Raw genomic sequence first — 19675 nt, forward strand, 5'->3', positions numbered from 1 at the left:
GTGTGTGTGTGTGGGGGGGGGGGGGGGCGGGTGTCTTATCCCTTTCGATAAGTTTTCCCTATTCCTCTCATCATCAAACGTGCCCCAAATTTAAAGCTCGCTCGCTACACTCATTCGCATTTGTAGATATTATAATTATGTTACTTATCAAAGGTCTTTTCAGTCTTCCGTTATGAGAATGTGCTTATAACCCTATCAGGATTGTTTTTCCCCCTCCTCTTTATAAGATGTAGTTTTTAGCACTCCGACCTCACAAATGTTTCCTCGCTAGCTTTGCTCGCTAGCAAATGAATATTCAGACCATCACACCCAACCTTATGTATAAAGTGAAACAAATATTGAAAGCATCCCAGAAAATGTAATCGCTATAAATATAGGGGTATATAACAATGTCTAAAAAATAGTATATTTTCGCTTTGAGATCTCCCTTTTCTCTCCAGAAAGTGCCCTTTTTTGTTGTTGCCCCCCGCCCCCCCCCCCCCCCACAAGTCCCTCCGCCGCGCCCCTGGATGATGATGCTGATGATGCTGGTGATGGTGTTGAGTTTGGTGTTGAGGATGATGAACGCATGTGTACGACTATGAGTGCGCGTGTGTGTTTTTTTACAGTTATGAAAAACAAGATGTAGAAAATATTCTTATATTCAGGTCATGTTTCACATTATTGTAATTTAATTCGTGTAAAATTAGTTATAACAGTAATACATGTAAAAATAAATAAATACAAAGATAAATATACAAATACAATAGTAATATATGTTATTAATTAGCATGCCAGATTATAAATAAAGACCTATTTAAAAGAATATTTATGAATCAAACTGTTGTTTTTCCCCATAACATCTTAAATAAGGCCAAGTTGCGTAAGCACACAAATGTGTTTCGGAAATCCGACCGGGTGTGTGGATTTGTTACGTGACGAAATAAACGACGGCTTATAAAGCAGATAAATAAGGAAATGTTCCCAATTTTCACACCCAGATGCATGCAGTTATCTGCTGTTGGAAAGACCTTAATTACTAGGACCTCTTCTTTTCTTTGGTGAGTATATAGCAGTAAGAATCGCTTTCGAAAACTGTTCGGGCATAATTATAAAGATCCTGCAGCTGCAGCTCCAGCTCCCGTGCTCTCGCCGGGCTAGTACCCGCTGCAAAGATGGGTAGCAGCCGCTGACGGAACATCGTCCAGTACCAATGCAGTACATCATAGACTACATCATAACAACATGTATTTTAGGCAGTATACCTACCACTTCTTTTATTACAAAAAACAGGATTAGAATTTATTTCCAGACTTCTTCTTCTTCTTCTTCTTCATCTTCTCCTTCTCCTTCTCCTCGGCTTCTTATTAAAGTAGGCTGTACGCCTACTTGTTAGAAGCAACCATAACTCACTCACCTAACTTGGCCTTGAGGGTAATTCGTCCTCCAGGTCCGGATAGGTGCTTGATACTTGGTTACTGTCAGTGCTGAAGAGGTAGAATTCTCCCGCCGCACACGTATATGTACTTGTCGGCACGAGAGGATCTGTGTGCAGCTAGCTCAGCTGTGTTCCAGAGTGCAATGCCGCCCTCTAGTGGTGAGGGCGGCACCTGTCGTCTGCTAGCTCTGGCTGCTCTGCTCTGCTTTACATATTATATTTATGGCCTACTACATTCCCCCCCGTTTTAAAAAATAAGTCCCATTTCCAAAAAGTAGTCCCAGGGAGAGCCCAACCCAATTAATCCCTAATTAACCCCTAATTCCACTTGCGTCACAGGCTGTGACCAAGGCCCAAATGTTTATTTAAAAAACACAGGCCAAACTACCCTACAAAAAACTCGGTAAAACATCAAAAACGGGGAAAAACCCAAATACTAAAAACCCAAAACACCTTAACCATAACAATTAACAGAAAAAGTGTAAAAATTATGTCGCCAGTAACCGTATCCCTTTTTAATATAAAAATGGACAAGGCAACCCAACCAAAATAATAAATGCCAAAAGGAAAACTCCCAGGCGCATTGCAAGCCGGCAAGGTACCGGGGCCTTAAATCAATGTAATTTATGCCCCCTGACTCCAATGGCCGTTCACCCAGGATAACCGATATAAAACTTCCAGGTCCGCCCTGGGTTCAATGACGCTGCGCGCGGCATCCAGGGATCCGTTCCCTAGAGGGTGCCACTGATAGCTACAGTGACGCCCAATGCAGGGTGTAAGTTAACACCCCGCGCGGGGTATCAGGGGTCAGCCACCTGACACACCCAACTCTGAAAAGCAGGGGACATTTCCATCGCCCCTTGAATACCCCGCCGAGCATGCAGTTTACCTACTTGCTCTGATAAAAATGGAGGCCATTTCAGTCGGTGGAATCCAAGAGCTCGTATGCCGACTCCGACTATACGTTGGCCATCACCTCGGTTACCTCACCAAGGATAAAAGTGTGGAGAATCTATATCTCCATGCACACCAGGAATCTATTCGTAGGGGCAGCCCCAAAAGCGACTCGCTGGTCGGGGAGAAATACCCCGAAATCGGGAGGAACGCCCGAAATATAAATGCGGATACTCCTTCCGCGCCTGTGCGCCCGACCCAATGTCTAAGGCTACCTTGAGGCAGACCTCGGGACCACCCGGGCCTAGCTGCCTCCTACTGCAGAGCTCTTCCCGCAGCCATTCGTGGTGTTTCCACGACCCGATCAAATCGGCCTAGGCGGTAATACCCCGCCCATTGGTCCGATGGATCAATCTCCCTACGAAGAACTGGAACACGCGCCACTGGGGCACGATCGAGGGGCGGCATGTTAAGCGAACACCCGGAAAGTGCCTCGGGAGATTTCCAAGTCCTCGCAGTGATGATCCCGAGCCTCACGCTCGGAATTGAGGGGACATTGAATTCTAAAATTCTAAAATTCTAAATTCTAAAATGCCATGTGACGAGTCCTAACCCCTCCCCTCGTAATGATAGGGATGTTCTCTCCCATCCCTATCTTATCAGGCGTTATTACATGGCGGGTTGAACAACAACTTAATCGTCCGACCCGCCAAAATTGTCCTCGGGGGTTTCAAGGAATAGGTTTCTCTTCCCCAACGGAGTAGTCTTCACAGATGCCTGCGTTCCACCTTGAGCTGCCATGAGTTTCCCCAGGCTCCTCACCAACCCGGACACATGGCCTTCTAGCTCAGATATCCGAAGCTCTAGTCCGGATAGTCGGGCATCCGTGGTTCGCGGGGTGATCTCCACCTCTCGAATTTCAGGCCCCCTAGTGCCTTTATCCGATTCCCGCATTTCCGCGTTGGCCCGAGACCCACGGCCGTACATAGCCCCGTGGGCGTGTTGAAGCCAGCGGATGGCCTCCACTGCCTCCTCCACGGTAGAGGGGCGCTGGTTTAATGCCTGGTAACCAGCATCCTTATCCACACACCCTTGGCACATTCGCAGCACCGTCTGCCGCTGTACATATGCCTCAGGTACCTTGGGAAACGCCCGAGATGACAACCGGTGAAGCCGGTCCGCCCATTCCAAGAGGGGTTCATCGGCCCCCTGCTTAGCGGTGTTAAACTCGAGCAGGACGGCTTCGGGAGGTTCCCGATACCCGAATCTGCCCTCTAGATGGCGCACCATCCCTAAATACCCTACCCCCCGGGTCTCGCTCTTGCGTCATGTCGAAGAAATCGCTTGCCGACCCATCCAAACACCAGCATAGCTGGTTTAAACGCTGCGGGTAGTCCCATTCGCGGGCATCCGCAAATGCGCTGAATTTGCGGAAAAACGCCCGCCAATTCCCCCGCCCGTCAAACACTACAGACTTTGGCATCGGCTGATATGAACCCTTGCCCCGCTCCCATGCCTGCGTGTACGCAGACGGTCGGCTAAATGCCTCTTCCCTGTCTCGATGCGGCTCCATGTGGGGCCGGCGGTAGCGTTCCCCGCCCCCGCCTCGATAGAATTCACTCTCCTCGGGAACCGGCCCGCTCGGTACGTCCTGGTAGGCCCTACGCGGGGCATGGCTCCCCGCCGAAATGTGGCGGTTTCTAAACACTTGGGGTCGGGGGGTATCCCCCTCCCCCCACAACTGAGCATCGCCGCCCTTGTTCTCAGTCCGAGCTGCCGGGCGAGGGCGCTGGCGCGCCTCTTCTGCTCCATTCGGGGGAGGGTATCGGTCGTGGGAATACACCGGTGCCCCACGCTCCTCATCGCTGCCTTCACCCGGGGTTTCTGCTGGCGTGCTGCCCACATCCCCCGTCTCGGACAACGGCCGAAAACCACCCGGCCGAACGGGGGAATCCCCCGCGGCCTCCCTCGGGCGGAAGTCCAAACTCCCCTGGAGGACTTTGACCTCCTCGTAGTCAGGAGACGCCTCCAACAGCTCTGGAGTGACTTCGCCACACTGCGCCCGGAGTCCTAACAGACAGGCTATGCGTGCCGGCGTCGCTCCGGGAATGGCGAGCAGGTCCTCGAATGAACAATAGTTCAATGGAACCTTGGCCATACTAACGCAGTATTAAAAACTTGGTGCGGGTCTCCACAACCAAAAGCCGAGACTCCGGCTTCAACTGAGTTCACCCGACTGGTAGATAATTTCTACCAGTAGGCCTACTAGTTCCACTTGGGTAAGTACCCCTTGCTTGTATGCCTCGATCACGAGAAGGAGGGTCTGTATAAGCCCCTGAACCTCTATTACAAAGGACTCCGTTTCCTCGGAAATAGGCATGGATTTATTCTTAGAAACCGGCACTGCCCGGTGCTCCAAGACTATTTCAACGATACGTATCGGAAATTGGAAAATACGGATTCACCCCCGTATTGTGAAATAGGGAGAGATTATGAGAATTATTTATTCACAAATCCACCCACTCTCCCTTGAAAATGAAAATGAAGGGAAACACGCCCCCTTACCAGAACTCCGCCTAAAAAGACAGATTTAAATACACTTAAACCAGATCCAGGTCTAATCGACCAAGATCTTTGGTAATTGTAAACGACTAAAGGGGAACACACTCCCACTCTCAGTCTGACCTGCGTTGTTGGCTTATTTTATTTTATTTATCTTTTAGCCAATAGCCCCCTGCCGGCAGGAGCAGGCAGGTGAGCTACACGCCAGGCCCACTAACACGCAAAACTCACAGTCACTATCACCTCACAACTCCGAAAAATTGCACAAGGTATGAGGTGAATTTGAAACAAAGGAATATAAAATGGTGCCTCAAACAACACCACCCAGTGGCACTTACCTTATTTTCCACGGAAAAAAAGGCACTGTAATCCACTGTCGATCCCTGCAAACACCCAAAATCGTTATTTCACTGGACGTTCTAACCTCGTGCACAACTTTCGAAGGCGAGGCAATGCAGAAAAGGGAATTCCTTTTTCCGCAATAACCCTCCACGGCGCACCAAGCAAAAATATAACCCCGGGCTCACGCGGCCTCGAGCTGTGCTGGTGAATGGGAAATCCCCAAATCACCGCGGAGTAATCAATTCCAAAGCGACGCCATATTCAAATCGCAAGTGGGATAGAAGCCCCAACTTGCAAAAACGAACAATCAAACAACAAAAAATACAATTATAGCACTGGCATGGCTGCCTAAATGCTCACACACCCCCACATTCCCCCTCTCATGGAAAAAGGCACCGAACTTCGCCGAATCCCTCGGCCCGTCGCGATTCCCTCCGAAGGGGGGGGGGGGGGGGGGTCACTCACAATCACATCAGCAATATTACTAACAATATACAAATAATCCAAATACCCAGCACATACTACAAATCCCCCAATATCCCATCTCCCGGAAGAAGGCCCCGAACTTCACTGAATCCATCAGCCCTTCTCGGATTCTTCCCAGGGAGGGGGGAGGGCACTCACACCATTCGTCCATCACAATTCATAGCATTCACGAATAGGACAAACATCGCTGAATATGACGTCAGCTTCGGCTCGCATTCGGGAATTCCCAAAATGCATTTGTGTACATGGATACATGAAACAATATTACCTACAACACTAGTATCCCTACTAGATGTACATACAGTACGAAACCCACCCGACCGGGGAGGAGAGCACCGAACTTCGCCGAATCCATCAGCCCTTCTCGGCATCCCTCCCCGACTGGGCACAATACCGACCACGGTTACAACGAGTGCCAGCCGGAACTACGCGCGGTCCACCCCACTACCATCGCCCGGAAACTAGGTTTCCCCTACAATGCGCAGCTAGGTTTCCCCCGCGCTTTTCCCGCCGGCGCGGCCAGACTAGGCAAGGGGTCCCCGTTCCGTTAGAGAAAACACACAACAGAACAAGAGACAAAATCTCCCCAAAACGGTGCATCCCGAGGTCCTAGTTGTCCGTGACGCCAATAAAGTAGGCTGTACGCCTACTTGTTAGAAGCAACCATAACTCACTCACCTAACTTGGCCTTGAGGGTAATTCGTCCTCCAGGTCCGGATAGGTGCTTGATACTTGGTTACTGTCAGTGCTGAAGAGGTAGAATTCTCCCGCCGCACACGTATATGTACTTGTCGGCACGAGAGGATCTGTGTGCAGCTAGCTCAGCTGTGTTCCAGAGTGCAATGCCGCCCTCTAGTGGTGAGGGCGGCACCTGTCGTCTGCTAGCTCTGGCTGCTCTGCTCTGCTTTACATATTATATTTATGGCCTACTACATTATTCTCCTCCTCCTTATCTTCGTCTTCTTCTTCTCCTCTTCTTTGGCTGTCTTTGTCTTCTTCTTCTTCTCCTCTACGACGTCTTCTTCTTCTCTTCTACGTCTTCTTCTTCTCTTCTATCCTACTTCTTAGTTCCTCTTCTTCTTCTTCTTCTTTTCACGATCAACTTAATTATATAGGCCTAGATCTAGTCTAGAATTATGATTATTATTTTTATTAGGCCTTTACTTAGACTTGAGTCTGAAAGCTAGAGTAGACCTCTAGATCTAGGCCTAAATAAAATCTAAATCTATTATTATTAAATAATAATAATTATTGATAGATCTATCATTATTTGTATTAATATTACTATTATTGTTGTTATTATTAGGTCTTTCATCATTTCTAATTGTTATTCTTGCTCTTATCGTTACTAATTCATCAATGTTACAGCGCAATGTACAGTATCTAGACTACAGACTAGACCTACAGTAGATCTACTCTCTAACTCATTACTCAGATTTTTTTTGTTATCATCTTTAATATTACTACTCCCATTATCATCTTTCTCATCGACGTCAAGTGCCTTACATTACCAGACTTCTGAAACAAATCCTTTTATTTTTACTTTTTTTGTTGTTGCCTGACACGATCTGGATCGGTTCATGGACTGTACATCAATACGTCTATGCTGGTACTCGTCAAAAGCCTTTTCAGCAACTAAACAAGGATATTGTGGTGTGGTGTCTCTCATAGTGGTCATGATTGATTAGTGCATAGTGCGTATATACAAGTTGTGCGAGTAAAAACAGTTCCTCCTATGATTTAGGCACTGATGGCTCCCTTGAACTTCTCCACAGAGGGCAGTTCAATGAAGTTGGTAGGGAGCTCATCCCAGTTCCGGAGTGTTCTTGGGAAGAAACTTTGCCTGTAGCTGTCAGAGTTGGAGCTGGGTCTCATGAATCTGTGTCGGTGTTGCTGACGTGTTGAACGGAGTCTTGTTTGGATGTAGTCTGGAATTGGTACTGCGACTAGGTGGTTGATGGCTTTGTAAAGCATGGTTAATCGGGCTTGCCTGCATCTCTCCTCTAAGGGTTGGAGTGCTAGATCTTCTCTCATTTTGGTGACGCTGGCATCTCGTTGGTAGTTTCCGCATATGAAGCGTACTGCCCTACTTTGGATTTTCTCAAGCTGGTCAATCTGATTTTGTCTGTATGGATCCCAGACGACGGAGGCATATTCTAGCTGGGAGCGTACCAAGGAGATGTAGGCATGTGTTAGAGGTAGAAAGTCTTCAAGGAACTCCTGTGAAGCAGCGACAAAACTGAAACAAAATAGCATGGAGCACTGATATTTAAGATTATGCACAAATTTCACTCGTACTGTACATGTATGGTATTGTGGCGTAACCGGGCTCTGCCGGGGTAGCGTTCTGCCTTGCAGTCTGTCAAAACCCGGTTCACGCTCTCGACAATCATTCATCGACTATATCTCTCAGTGGGCTCTCACAAAAGTATATTGTGTAAGAAATAACGTGGACTAGCTCTCATTTTACTCACTCCCGCAATCACTGAATGTCTGACAGGACTAAAGAAACAACACTTGCACAGTATCTGCAGTTCAAGTAACTTTACTCGTTCCTGGTAACGGACCTGTCGCAATGACAGCCCGACGCTGACTCACAGATCACAACTATATAGAACCTGCCCCAACGGCAGCTAAGCGCTGACTCACTGACATCTCACGATGTCCACATATATATTTCACAATTTACTATAACGCCCTCTATGTCCTACTAAATTACTGAGCTCGTTATGCTACAGTATAAAAAGTACCATTTTGATGCTTGTTGTATGTAATTACTGCTTTTCAAATATTTCTAGGGTTTACAGTTCAGCTATTGTGAGAACAATGAGTGACCATATGGACAAGACGGCTCAAAGCTTCAGGGAACCGGTGAGTAACTGGTTAACCAATTTCACTCCCTTTTTTTTAAATGGTTGTGCTGGTCTGTGTTTTCTCTCTCTCTCTCTCTAGGCCTCTCGTCATCGGCTCGTGATTGCCAAATAACCCGCTATTTCAACTATCCCAATCGCAAACAATCCAGCTAATTTGCGTCTTCATCAGCCTGCAGTTGCAATTAGCAGGATATTTGGTCAGTATGATGATCATCCCAAGATATATTGGGCTAGTTTGCAAAATATCCCGCTATTTGGCAAAATATCCCACTATTTGTCAGGTACGTCTTTACCAGCCCGAAGACTTGCACTATGCGCGAATGCTGAGTAAAATATCTCGAGCTAATTTCTCGAGCTCGAGTTTTGAGTTTTGAGCTGATGAAGACGCGATTTGTAACCTTGGGCTTATTTCCCAAATCAGAAATAGCGGGCTATTTGGCAATCTCGAGCTGATGAGGACATACCTTCTGTGAGCTGCGCTGTGAAATGTGACTTCATTCCATGGAGATGAGAATGGTTTCAGTATGAAACAATTAAAAAGAATAATTTTCTCTACCCCCCCCCCCCCCCCCCACCATCATTAGTGATTCTGAATGGAAAGATCTGCACTGCCTCCCTACCAACACTCCTGTCACTTGCATTTTGCCACCAAAAAGAAACTGAGTTGTTTTATTAATCATTTTGTTCCCTTCCCCATGCCCCCAATATCTAGTGTTACAGAATTTATGATCTACCCCTCCCCCCCCCCCCTCCATCATTTCTGTCCTTGTCTCAGGTCACTGGCATACTTTGTAAATTCTCCATTTTTAAAAATTGGATTTGATTAAAATAGAAATAGGCCAAAGCGCTTAGAGACATCGTACATGTAGATGTATTAAGCGCTATATAAAACCGGAATTTTATTATTATTATCAGTCAAAGCGTTAGAAACAATCTGAAAATATAATCATTTTGATTTATCCTATCATTGATATTAAAAAATCCTCTTTCATGTTTTGTATCATATTCAATTTGTATTTTTGTGTATATATTTTGTTTCCATTTTTGCACTAGTGCACCTTGTGCATTAATTTTGAGTGGATTTGGAACTTTACAAAGTTTGTCTATTATTATTTTATTATTATTATTATTATTGATTGTGTTTTGTTCACTGAATCATGCTGTTTACTTCTTTTTCAGGGTATATGCGAAGCCGAAGTAGCGGCCATCAGTCAGGCATCTGAGACGGTCAAGGTACTAACGCTCAAGGTCGATGACCCCACATTCACTTTCAAGGCTGGCCAATGGTAAGAAATGGTTATTGATGATGTTCCTTTTGTAAGTCTTCATTGTGAGATGATAAGATTTCTGTGTAACACGTAATGGGTAGCCCTTATGATCAGTGGCGTCACTTCATAGTCAAAGTGGTATTGTACGAGCGTTAGCAGAGTCGATATTGACCCCTATTTACAGACCTTCAACAACAGTTTCCACTAAATATTACACTTTTTTGCCTAAAAACAGGAACAAATTGAAATAGGCCCTAAATGTTACTCTATTTTGGGCTTATCAAAACAACTTCACAAATAGAACTCTACCGTATCACTCATGGAATTTACCTTTTTCATATTTTTCTTTTTGATTAGAGAGTTCATCTTTTAAATGTATTACCCTTTTGTGTGACCTTCTTGTTCTTTAAACAAAAGAGCACCCTTCAAATCTAGGAACACTGAAAGTTCACCAACCTCTGCAAAAGTTATGCCTTTTCTCATGATAAATTTAACTATCATACCTAGGCTACACAAAGATAATATGAAGTTAAAACCACCGGGTCCTCACGAGGGTTGATGTTGATTCTGTCATGGAAAAGAACTAAAGTAATTCAATGAACTAGGGTTATAGTATTATTTCAGAAAAGTTCTGAAAAGAAAGAACATGTGCTCACTGCTCAATGTTCGAGACTATACTCTGTTCCTCGTTTGTAGACGGTACTATGTTCTTTGCTGTGCTCATACAATGTATGAACTACTCCCTCATGGTCTTACCGCAAAATATTATTTAAAATCTTCATGATATAAAGATTCACAGCATTTACGTGTCTCTTTATTTTCTGTTTGAAATGTTCTAAATTGTTAATGGATACATATGCCAATTTTTATGGAAGAGAACTTAATTTGAAACTCTCATCATGTAGCCAATTTGAAGATCTTAAAGGCATTGTTTTACAATGATTCCAGTTTTACAAATCTGAGATGCACGGCCCTACATGTTATCAGTGTATGTGAATGTGATATGGTGTAATATTGAAGCCCTACAAAAATTGCACTTAAAATTGATCATGAAGTGCCTCAAAAAAGTAAAACTCTTTGAGTGACCAATTTTACCAACTCATTTCCCCCAATAGTTTCATAAAAACCGTTGGGAAAACGGATTTTGAAGATTTGATTTCCAATCATAAATATCTTGATAATCAGACAGGCAATCGGCTTGTAAAAGTCATGGGATATCCTGACTGACCTAAAGGTTTATAATTATATGAATGCAGCATGCGGTAAATCCAGAATTCCGTTTAGAATCTGAGGCAAAGATATCCAATCCTTTAAAGCTTACCGGTATTTTCTTTTTAAAATTCCTGCATCTAGGGTTGACTTTTTCATTGAGGGTATAGATATCTTCACTGGGTATTCCATGTACTCCAGTCCTACCCAGCTCAAAGAGACACACACAATAGACTTGGCTGTTAAACTCAGTGACTACGCTCCCACAATTTGGGTGCATAATCAGGTAAATCAACACCTAGATATGATTTAAAAGCCAGGGGGGTTTGTGCTAATAAGGCAACAGCAAATGCATAATTGTCTGCAGCACAGATTCTATTTGGCACTGATAGAACAGTCAAGGTGGTTGAGCCAAGCCAAAATCAGCTTTTAAATAACTTGCATGACAATTCTTTCCTTTCATATTTTATTTTATATTGATTTATATTATAAACTATATTATATTTTATTTTATTTAAAATGGTAGTCAATGACCCTGAGAGAATTCAGACCCTGTGTTGCAACTAAGAAGTGTATAGGATTTTAATATACAAGATAAGATAAAATCATGTGTGTGTGGAGGAGATGAATTTTCATCTGCTGTTATCTCAAAGAGCATTAAAGAGAAGGTTGAGTTCTGGGTAGAGATGAAACATAATTTGTGACCGTTTTCATTGTTATTTATGCAAGTGTAGACGAGCATCAGAGAAAAAAATGTTCAGTGAAAAGCATGGCTCTGTAAATGCCTTCATATTTTAAATATGACATGTAACAGCTTAAAAATGTGGGCCTCATTTTTATGCCACATGTTTGTGTAGTCCCATATACATCTTTCTGTGTACAGTGCTTGTTACTTTTACCAAGACTGGGCAAAATTTCTCATTTTGATGATTCAAGAACCTTGCAGTACACACCAATACTTACAGTACATGTACATGTATATGCTACATGAATCAACTTTTTCTGATCGATTCCACACCGTTTCTTTCACAATGCAATCACTTGACCAGAACTCAACTTTATCTTTAATACCCTTTTGATTCTCAGCACATGTTCTTGCATGCAATCCATTGCAGCTAACAGAACCGGGGAAAAAATACTTTAAACATTTCGGGGGCTACTTTTCAAGCTTGCTTGTATGAAAACAACACTCTTTATTTTGTTTTGCATTGAACTCTATGCAATTTTGGGGGCTCTTTTATGACTTTCGGGGGCTAATTCGCCCTGAGCCCCCGTGTATTTTTTCCCCTGTGACAGAAGAAGAAAACACTCAACGTATTTATAAGCAAAGGCGTATAAAGGGACTGCATGCTATAACTGATAACTATGAGATGTACGCATGGGTTTGGTTATTCAGGCTAGGGTTTCACCATTCGGTACGACATCAGTGGCAATAGGCATCATATTTTAATTTGCTTTTACTTTTTTCTCACTCACAACACTGTTTACTATTGCAACCTTGTCTTCATACCATACTTGCAATCAAAATCAGTTCACAGCAATAACAAGGTTCTAACTTCATTAAGCTTGAAAAAAATTAATTTGTTGAAATAACTTAATAAACATTAACCAATTGACCATGTTTATTGAACTTCATTTTGTTTTATTATTTTAGAGGCTGCGATGATGAATGTGTATTCTTGCAAATAATGCTTTTTAGGTTCTGTATTGCCAATTTGGGAGATACAGCTCCTTTTTTTGCATGGACTAAGCACCAAAGGGTTCACATTGAAATGAATCAATATAAAGGAATACATATTGGATTATTGGTCTTTACATTTCACTTCCAATTTTCCTGTTGCATTCAGATCAAGAGGTGTCCTAAAGCCTTTTTTAAAGTACCTAAAATGTTTTGCTTTAATTTCTTTGATTTACATGTATTTATTTAAATGCAAGCAACTCTGCACTTGAAAATCTAAAATAACCTGCATAAATTTTGCATCTTTAAATCGTGTTAATGAAACAAAAACATGCTTTAAAAATTGCTTTTTTTTCTTCCTGAATAACCTTTTGTTTTCTTTTTTTTTCTGATAAATTTATTTTGTTAAACAGCATTATACTCTTTATTTATGTTCAACAGATGAATACTGTACCATTATTATCCTCCATTTCTTTTTCTTTTTTTGTGTCATGACCCAAAATTGTATTTTGTTATTATATGTATTTACATGTATCTGTTTTGTTTAAACAGGGCAGCCATCTCAGTAGTAATACTGTTTTCCTGAAAGGCCCTGTACAAATTAAAGCTTACAAATTCAGAGGAAATCAAACAAAATTGAAATACAAAACATATCATGATTTATTTATTTATTTATTTATTTTTTTTATATATCCTGATATAAACATGAAAAATAGATAGTTTTCCAGCTTATACAATATAATTTTAGTAAATAAATATTAATTAATTTACATATTTGTAATTTAAGTATACTTCACCAGTCGCTAACATATTAAAACCCTTTCTTTTCTCCCAAACTATGCTCTAATAATGCATAATTACTCCTTGTTTTCATCTCCATTGTTTTTCGAAGGTGGGTACGACCATACCATTTGCCATCAACTTGTATTAACTTTGATTTTGCTCATTTGCAACAAATTTCATCTGCTTTTAATTCCTATTTCCATTTTGAAAATGTGCAGAGCAATCTAACAGACATTTAAAAATCATATTTTAAATCACTAAACCATGATTTCATTTTTACTTTCGTTCATCTTTCTTTTAAAATCTACCAGGGTTGATATTTTCATGCCGGGGGTTTCTACAGTGGGTGGGTTTTCAATGAGCTCAGCACCAAGACCCTTACGTGAAAAGGGCCATGTGGGACTGGCAGTGAAATACAGTGCACATCCCCCTGCCCACTGGGTCCATAAACAGGTAATTTTCCCAACAATTTAGATTAGTATTTAGATTAGGATTTAGATGCACATTTATGTCGACCACTGGGGAAAACTGTTTACATATACACTGTACTTTACTGTTCAACTGTACGGTAGGTAAGTTATTCCCCATTAGAAAGAAATGGGGGGGGGGGGGCACTTTTTTAATTATGATAAGTGTTGTGGTCCAGTGGATAAGTCGTCAGACTGTGGATCACAGGGTCTGTGGTTCAAGTCCTCTAACAGCACTGATGTCCTTTGGCAAGACATTATTCTACATTTGCTACTCTCCACCCAGATGTTAAATGGGTACCGGTAGGAAGGAATTCCTTGAATGCTGTGAGCACCGAAATCGTAACCTAGCAGAGCTGGGGTAATATTGACGCGCCTCAAGCACCTTGCATGGTGGATATGTCGCTATATAAATATCCAATATATTAGATAGGGATACTTTTCCATTTCATGCAACATTTTCCAGTAATTAAAAAGGAACTTAAAAAGGGAATTTAGAAAAATAAAATTCAAACAAATGAATGCATCTCTTGCTTTTCTTACTATTTTATTTTGTTCATATTTCATTGTACATGGTATAATAATGGGAACCCTGCAAATACGCTAACAAACTAAACACATCATGCAAATAGAGGCATGTCTCATGCTTCAGCTGGACTAATATACATGTATGCAAATCGCATTCTGACTATAGAGATATAATTATTTGTAACAGGTCAATTAAATAATTTGTATCAAGGCACTTCATGAAGATGTATGTATTAAATTTGGTTACATTATAATTATGACCTATTTGCTAGCTTACCATTGAATAACAATTTGTACGGGGTCAATGGAATAAATTGTATTGAGGTACTTCACAAAGATATGTACCATTGAATTTGGTTACATTACATAATTTTCTATTGCATATCTGACTATTGAATAACAATCATTCGTATAAAAGGGGTCAATGGAATAACTTGTATCGCGGTACTTCACAAAGATGTACACATTGAATTTGGTTACATTACATAATTTTCTATTGCATATCTGACTATTGAATAGCAAATCATTCGTATAAAAGGGGTCAATGGAATAATTTGTATTGAGGCACTTTGCAAAGATGAAATTTGGTTACATTCGTAAGTTTTTCTATTGCATTTCTGTAATTTTGCTCATGATTCATTTCATGACACATTGACCTCATCCTCATTTTGTTGTTCCAGTGTATCGTGGGGTCAAAGGTCAAGGTCAGAGCAGGAGGTGACAAACTTGTCTTTGACCCTCAGCCCGGTGACCCCTCATGGAACGTTCTACTCATCTCAGGGGGGATCGGTATCAATCCCCTCATGTCGTTGATGCATCATGCAGCAGACCTGCGTGATCAGAGGAAGGGGAACCCTGAGGGATACACCCCTGGCAAAATGGAACTGCTCTTCAGTGCTTCCTCCAAGAGTGAGCTCATATTCAAGGTTTGTATGATTACATATTGTTATCATTAAAGCTCCTCCAAAGTGTTGGGAGCCCCAAAATTTCATTTAAATTGTATCATAATGTGAAAGAGAATGCCTGTTCATAACAACCTCTTTTTTTTTGTTTTCTCTTGAACGATGCTTCTCTTGTGTTTTGAAAACTTGTATTCAGATTTCAGAGGTCCCTTGTGTATAAAGATCCATGTATGTAACTCCATTGGGTGGTTTTTCTGTACTGGTAGTTATAGGCCTGAATTCACAAAGGAGGTTTAAATTTAACCCATGGTTTAAATCTTCATTTACATAACCCATTGTCTAAACTGAGCGCAAAATAAGCGGGACACAGTCAGAGGTCCAATATTAGACGCGCGCAACACAAGGTACACTTATTTTGCGCTAATTTTTAAACCATGGGTTATGTGAATGATGGTTTAAACCATGAGTAATGTTAAACCTTACACTGGCTACCCATTCACTCTCGCATTTTATTCAAAATATTGTTGTTAGCTTATGAATGTTTTTATGATTTTGCGCCTCCTTATTTGATAGAGATGTTAACATTGTACACACCTTCTAGAAATCTTTGTTCTACATGTAATAAAAAAAAATTGTTTGTTATTCCACCAGTGATGACCAGGTCATATGGTGAACGCAGCTTCGCTCACACTGCCTCAACTTTATGGAACAATCTCCCGGAACATCTAAAAAACATTGACTGCATTGTTAAGTTTAAGATTGCTTTAAAGACGCACTTATTTAACATTTAATTCATCCATTTTGTCTGTTACCCAGTACACCTTGTCTTTGTATTCTGTTGTGTTTTTCTCTAGAGCGCTTAGGGACATGTTTTATTACTATGTGTTATGCACTATACAAGAACGGTTAATTATTAACCTCCTTTGTGAATTTGGGCCATAATGTTTAGGTGTTATAATCAATAATTGCTTTGACAAATTCTTTTCATTTGTTTACAGGACACCATTGATGACTTGACATCGAAGCATTCTCCAAACATCGCTGCTAAGTTTTTTGTGACCAAAGAGTCGGCTGAAGATTCATCAATATCAAGTAAGCCCAAGTCTGTAATCGATAGAAGTATTCTTTTACACACGTATGCTGTAAGATGAGAACTTTTGCACAAGCCTGTTTGTTAATTTTGGGAGAGATGCAGATTTGCAAAAGTTTCATTCAGGGAAAAGGATAACACAATAACACAAAACGAGGACATTTGCAATTCGCAAAAGTTTCTCGCCATGATTTTTTTGTTCATAATAAATATTTAAAAACAATTTATGGAAGTTGATGGTTCCACATCGTGCACAGTAGACCTTTTTTTACTAATTTTATGCTTACTTCTTGTAAAAATGTTTCCCTTGACAACTCAAAATCTTTCCAGAGACCTCCTAGACATAGCAACAGTTATGTGTGCAAAGTGGATTTCATGTATAGAGATGCCATTATTTACAGCCGTTGAATTCAATAGTTAGTAACCTGGGATTCTAAAAGAAACATGCATGAATTAAAATACATAAGTAAAAAGTTCTATGATCATACATTTAAAAAAGTGGTTAAACAAAGTTAAAATATAATCACTATTAATTCTGTAGAATTGTGTGGTACAGTGGCATATCTAGAAGGGTACATTGGATGTATACTTCCTCTGACAACCCCCATGGTATACATGTTTAGTGTGTCTCCTCTCCATTTCTTTCAACCATCATTGCATGCACGTGACATGTTTTTTCAGGCTCTGTTTCAAATCCTTGATTTACGACTGTATCCTAGAGTAATTGATTGGGATTTGAAGGGAAATTGGATGTTTTATCTTGTTAATCTCTCTATTAAAACAAGTATTCATGGTCCTTCACTCCTGCCCTCCTTTCTCTTCTCCCTCTCTCTCTTTATATAATACCTGCTCTCTCTCTCTCCCCACCCTCTCTCTCTCTCTTTAATCTTTTACAAGATGTGTCCCAGCTACCCTTGAAATAAGAGAAACTTTGAAAATGCTCCCGTTCGAACTTAACTAGAATACAGAGGTTGAAATTTGTAGCTTGTAAAATGTAAAGGATCATGTTTTCAGTGCTTTTACAGTATTCACAGTGTTTTAATTGGCTTTGGAAAAAAGAATTAAACTCAATCATTATATTCCTTCCTATATTGTTATGTCCTCATACAGATCGAAGGATAGATGCTAGTGACATCAAGGCAGCTATAGAGAGGTTAGGAGGTCCTCTGAGATGCTTCGTCTGTGGTCCTCCTACTATGATAGCTGACATGGAGGGGTTGCTAAGCAACGCGGGTATCCCTCCATCAGATATCTTCTGTGAGAAGTGGTGGTAACGGGAGTTGATTATCGATGCATTGATTGGAATGGTCATAGGAATGATGAAAATGAAATTCATTTAGAAAAGAAATGAATAGATCGGGCATTTACTAAAAAAGTTGTTTACACGGGACTGCACTACTTGTGGCTACTTGCGCCCTCTATATAGCAAACAATGCCTAAGCGGTACCCATTGGTCCCCCATGATCCCCTTTATCTTATGTTAAATGAGAGCTGATTTGATGAGATAACCACCTGTCGGTGACCACTCAGGCAGGTCTAATCCCTCCTGGCAAATCTAGTGCAGATAGGCTATAAAGTCTCTTGGAATGATCTGCATTGAATGATGATGTTGGTGATGACTTCTTGTATACTGCCAGTATCTGCCTCTGATGGGCACTTGCTCTAGAATGTCTCACAAATTCAACGTATTAGAAAGCAAAGCCGAAGTGTGCTGTGTCGATGCAAGACCACAATCACTAACTCTTATATAGTGCAGATGAGAACTTAACAGTACTCGATCCACCAGGTGGTTTAATCTAGACATCTAGTAGGCCTACATTATTTTTGTTTATTTTAAGTATTTTCTATTCTCTATTTTCCTTTAGAAATTTTCAGTGAAAATTGAATTTAAGACAAAAATTTACTGAAAAGAACCTTTCATTGGACTTACCGGTAATAGCTTTTGGTGTATCCAAATTTGACGGTCTGAGAAATTTAGTATATTTACATGTAGGTGTTAAAAAATATATATAAAAATAAGCAAAGATATAACATTTTTTCACTTATTTTTGTTGTTTAATGTCAGTTTAATAACACTAGGTGTTAATCATGCTACACTTAGTAATTTAATGTGATCAGTGTCCGCTTGAATAGAAGCCATTATATCACTTTTGGCTTGTTATTGCTATGGCTTTTTTTGTACTTAGAGAGAATAATATTAGTCATTTTCATGTCTCTTTCATTCTTGCCAAGTTATTTTAATATTTGTGTAATCATTTTGTTCGATTAAGGATGTTCTTTGAATTCATCCCTGCTTCTTTCCGCTGTCTTGCAGATTTAGACAAGCATTATTTTAAGTCAAGAATTGCTTTGAAATGTATCAAAATTTACTAGTCAAAATTTGCTATTTACATAAAGTAAGTAAATGAGTATACCGAAAATTTTACAACGTTCAAGCCCTACATAACACTAAAGAGGTTCATCTGAATGGTGATGTAACTTGAAAATTAGTTCTTTCTTCACAATCTGCAGCAAAATGACCTGTTTTGTTAAGCTTTCTTTTGCTGTGTTGCAAGCTTCTTCAGACCAATGTCGTAGCTGGTTCTGTTGCCGATGCAGTACCGATTGTGAAGAAATAATTAGTTTCAAGCCCTATATACCCGAGGAGTGTTTTACAGGACTAAGATCGACTTAAGTTGGAATTGAACTATGGCAGGCTGTTCATGCCACTGGTTGCTCTCACCATGGTCTCTTGAGCTTGAGGGACGTACAAATCGTTGCAACTTTTTTCCACAATGAACTATCAAAAAATGTAAATTCTGTAGATTTGTACGTCCCTTGAGAGACCAATGCCAGGAATGGTGAGAGCAACCAGTGGCATGAATGGCATGCCATAGTTCAATTCCAATTTAAGTTGATCTTAGTATTTGTGAAACACCCCCCCCCCCCCCCCCCCCCCCCAGGTCATAGTGATTTTTCTTGACATTCCATTCTCTGTTGATTGCTTCATGAATGTCAAAATTAACATATAAAATTACCATCTAAACACATTACCAGTAGTTAAAATCAATTTTTAAAGAGAAGGTTGACTTACGGGAAGAGGTGAAAAGTAATTTGTGAGCTTTATTATTCTATTATGCAAGTGTGGAAGAACATCAGAGTAAAAATGTCCCCTGAAAAGCATGTCTCTTCAAATG

The 19675-nt window shown here is 41.0% G+C and overlaps 1 protein-coding gene across 2 annotated transcripts; it reads left to right on the forward strand.

Moving 5' to 3' along the window:
• Nucleotides 1-839: 839 nt before the first annotated feature.
• Nucleotides 840-17961, forward strand: LOC586230 (oxidoreductase NAD-binding domain-containing protein 1). Of its 2 annotated transcripts, none has more exons than XM_030990864.1 (7): nt 840-1040; nt 8500-8572; nt 9754-9860; nt 13824-13965; nt 15188-15433; nt 16408-16501; nt 17610-17961. In XM_030990864.1, exons 1-7 carry the CDS (start codon nt 958-960, stop codon nt 17771-17773), a joined length of 909 nt encoding a protein of 302 aa, XP_030846724.1. In that variant the 5' UTR covers nt 840-957; the 3' UTR covers nt 17774-17961. The 2 variants fall into 2 exon arrangements, with proteins under 2 accessions (XP_030846724.1, XP_030846723.1); XM_030990863.1 differs by lacking the exon at nt 13824-13965 and adding an exon at nt 11196-11337 and having other exon boundaries at nt 841-1040.
• The last annotated feature ends 1714 nt before the right edge of the window (nt 17962-19675 follow it).

This window comes from Strongylocentrotus purpuratus, unplaced genomic scaffold (assembly GCF_000002235.5).
Source record: "Strongylocentrotus purpuratus isolate Spur 01 unplaced genomic scaffold, Spur_5.0 spur5_scaffold_19, whole genome shotgun sequence".
Lineage (NCBI taxonomy): Eukaryota > Metazoa > Echinodermata > Echinoidea > Camarodonta > Strongylocentrotidae > Strongylocentrotus > Strongylocentrotus purpuratus.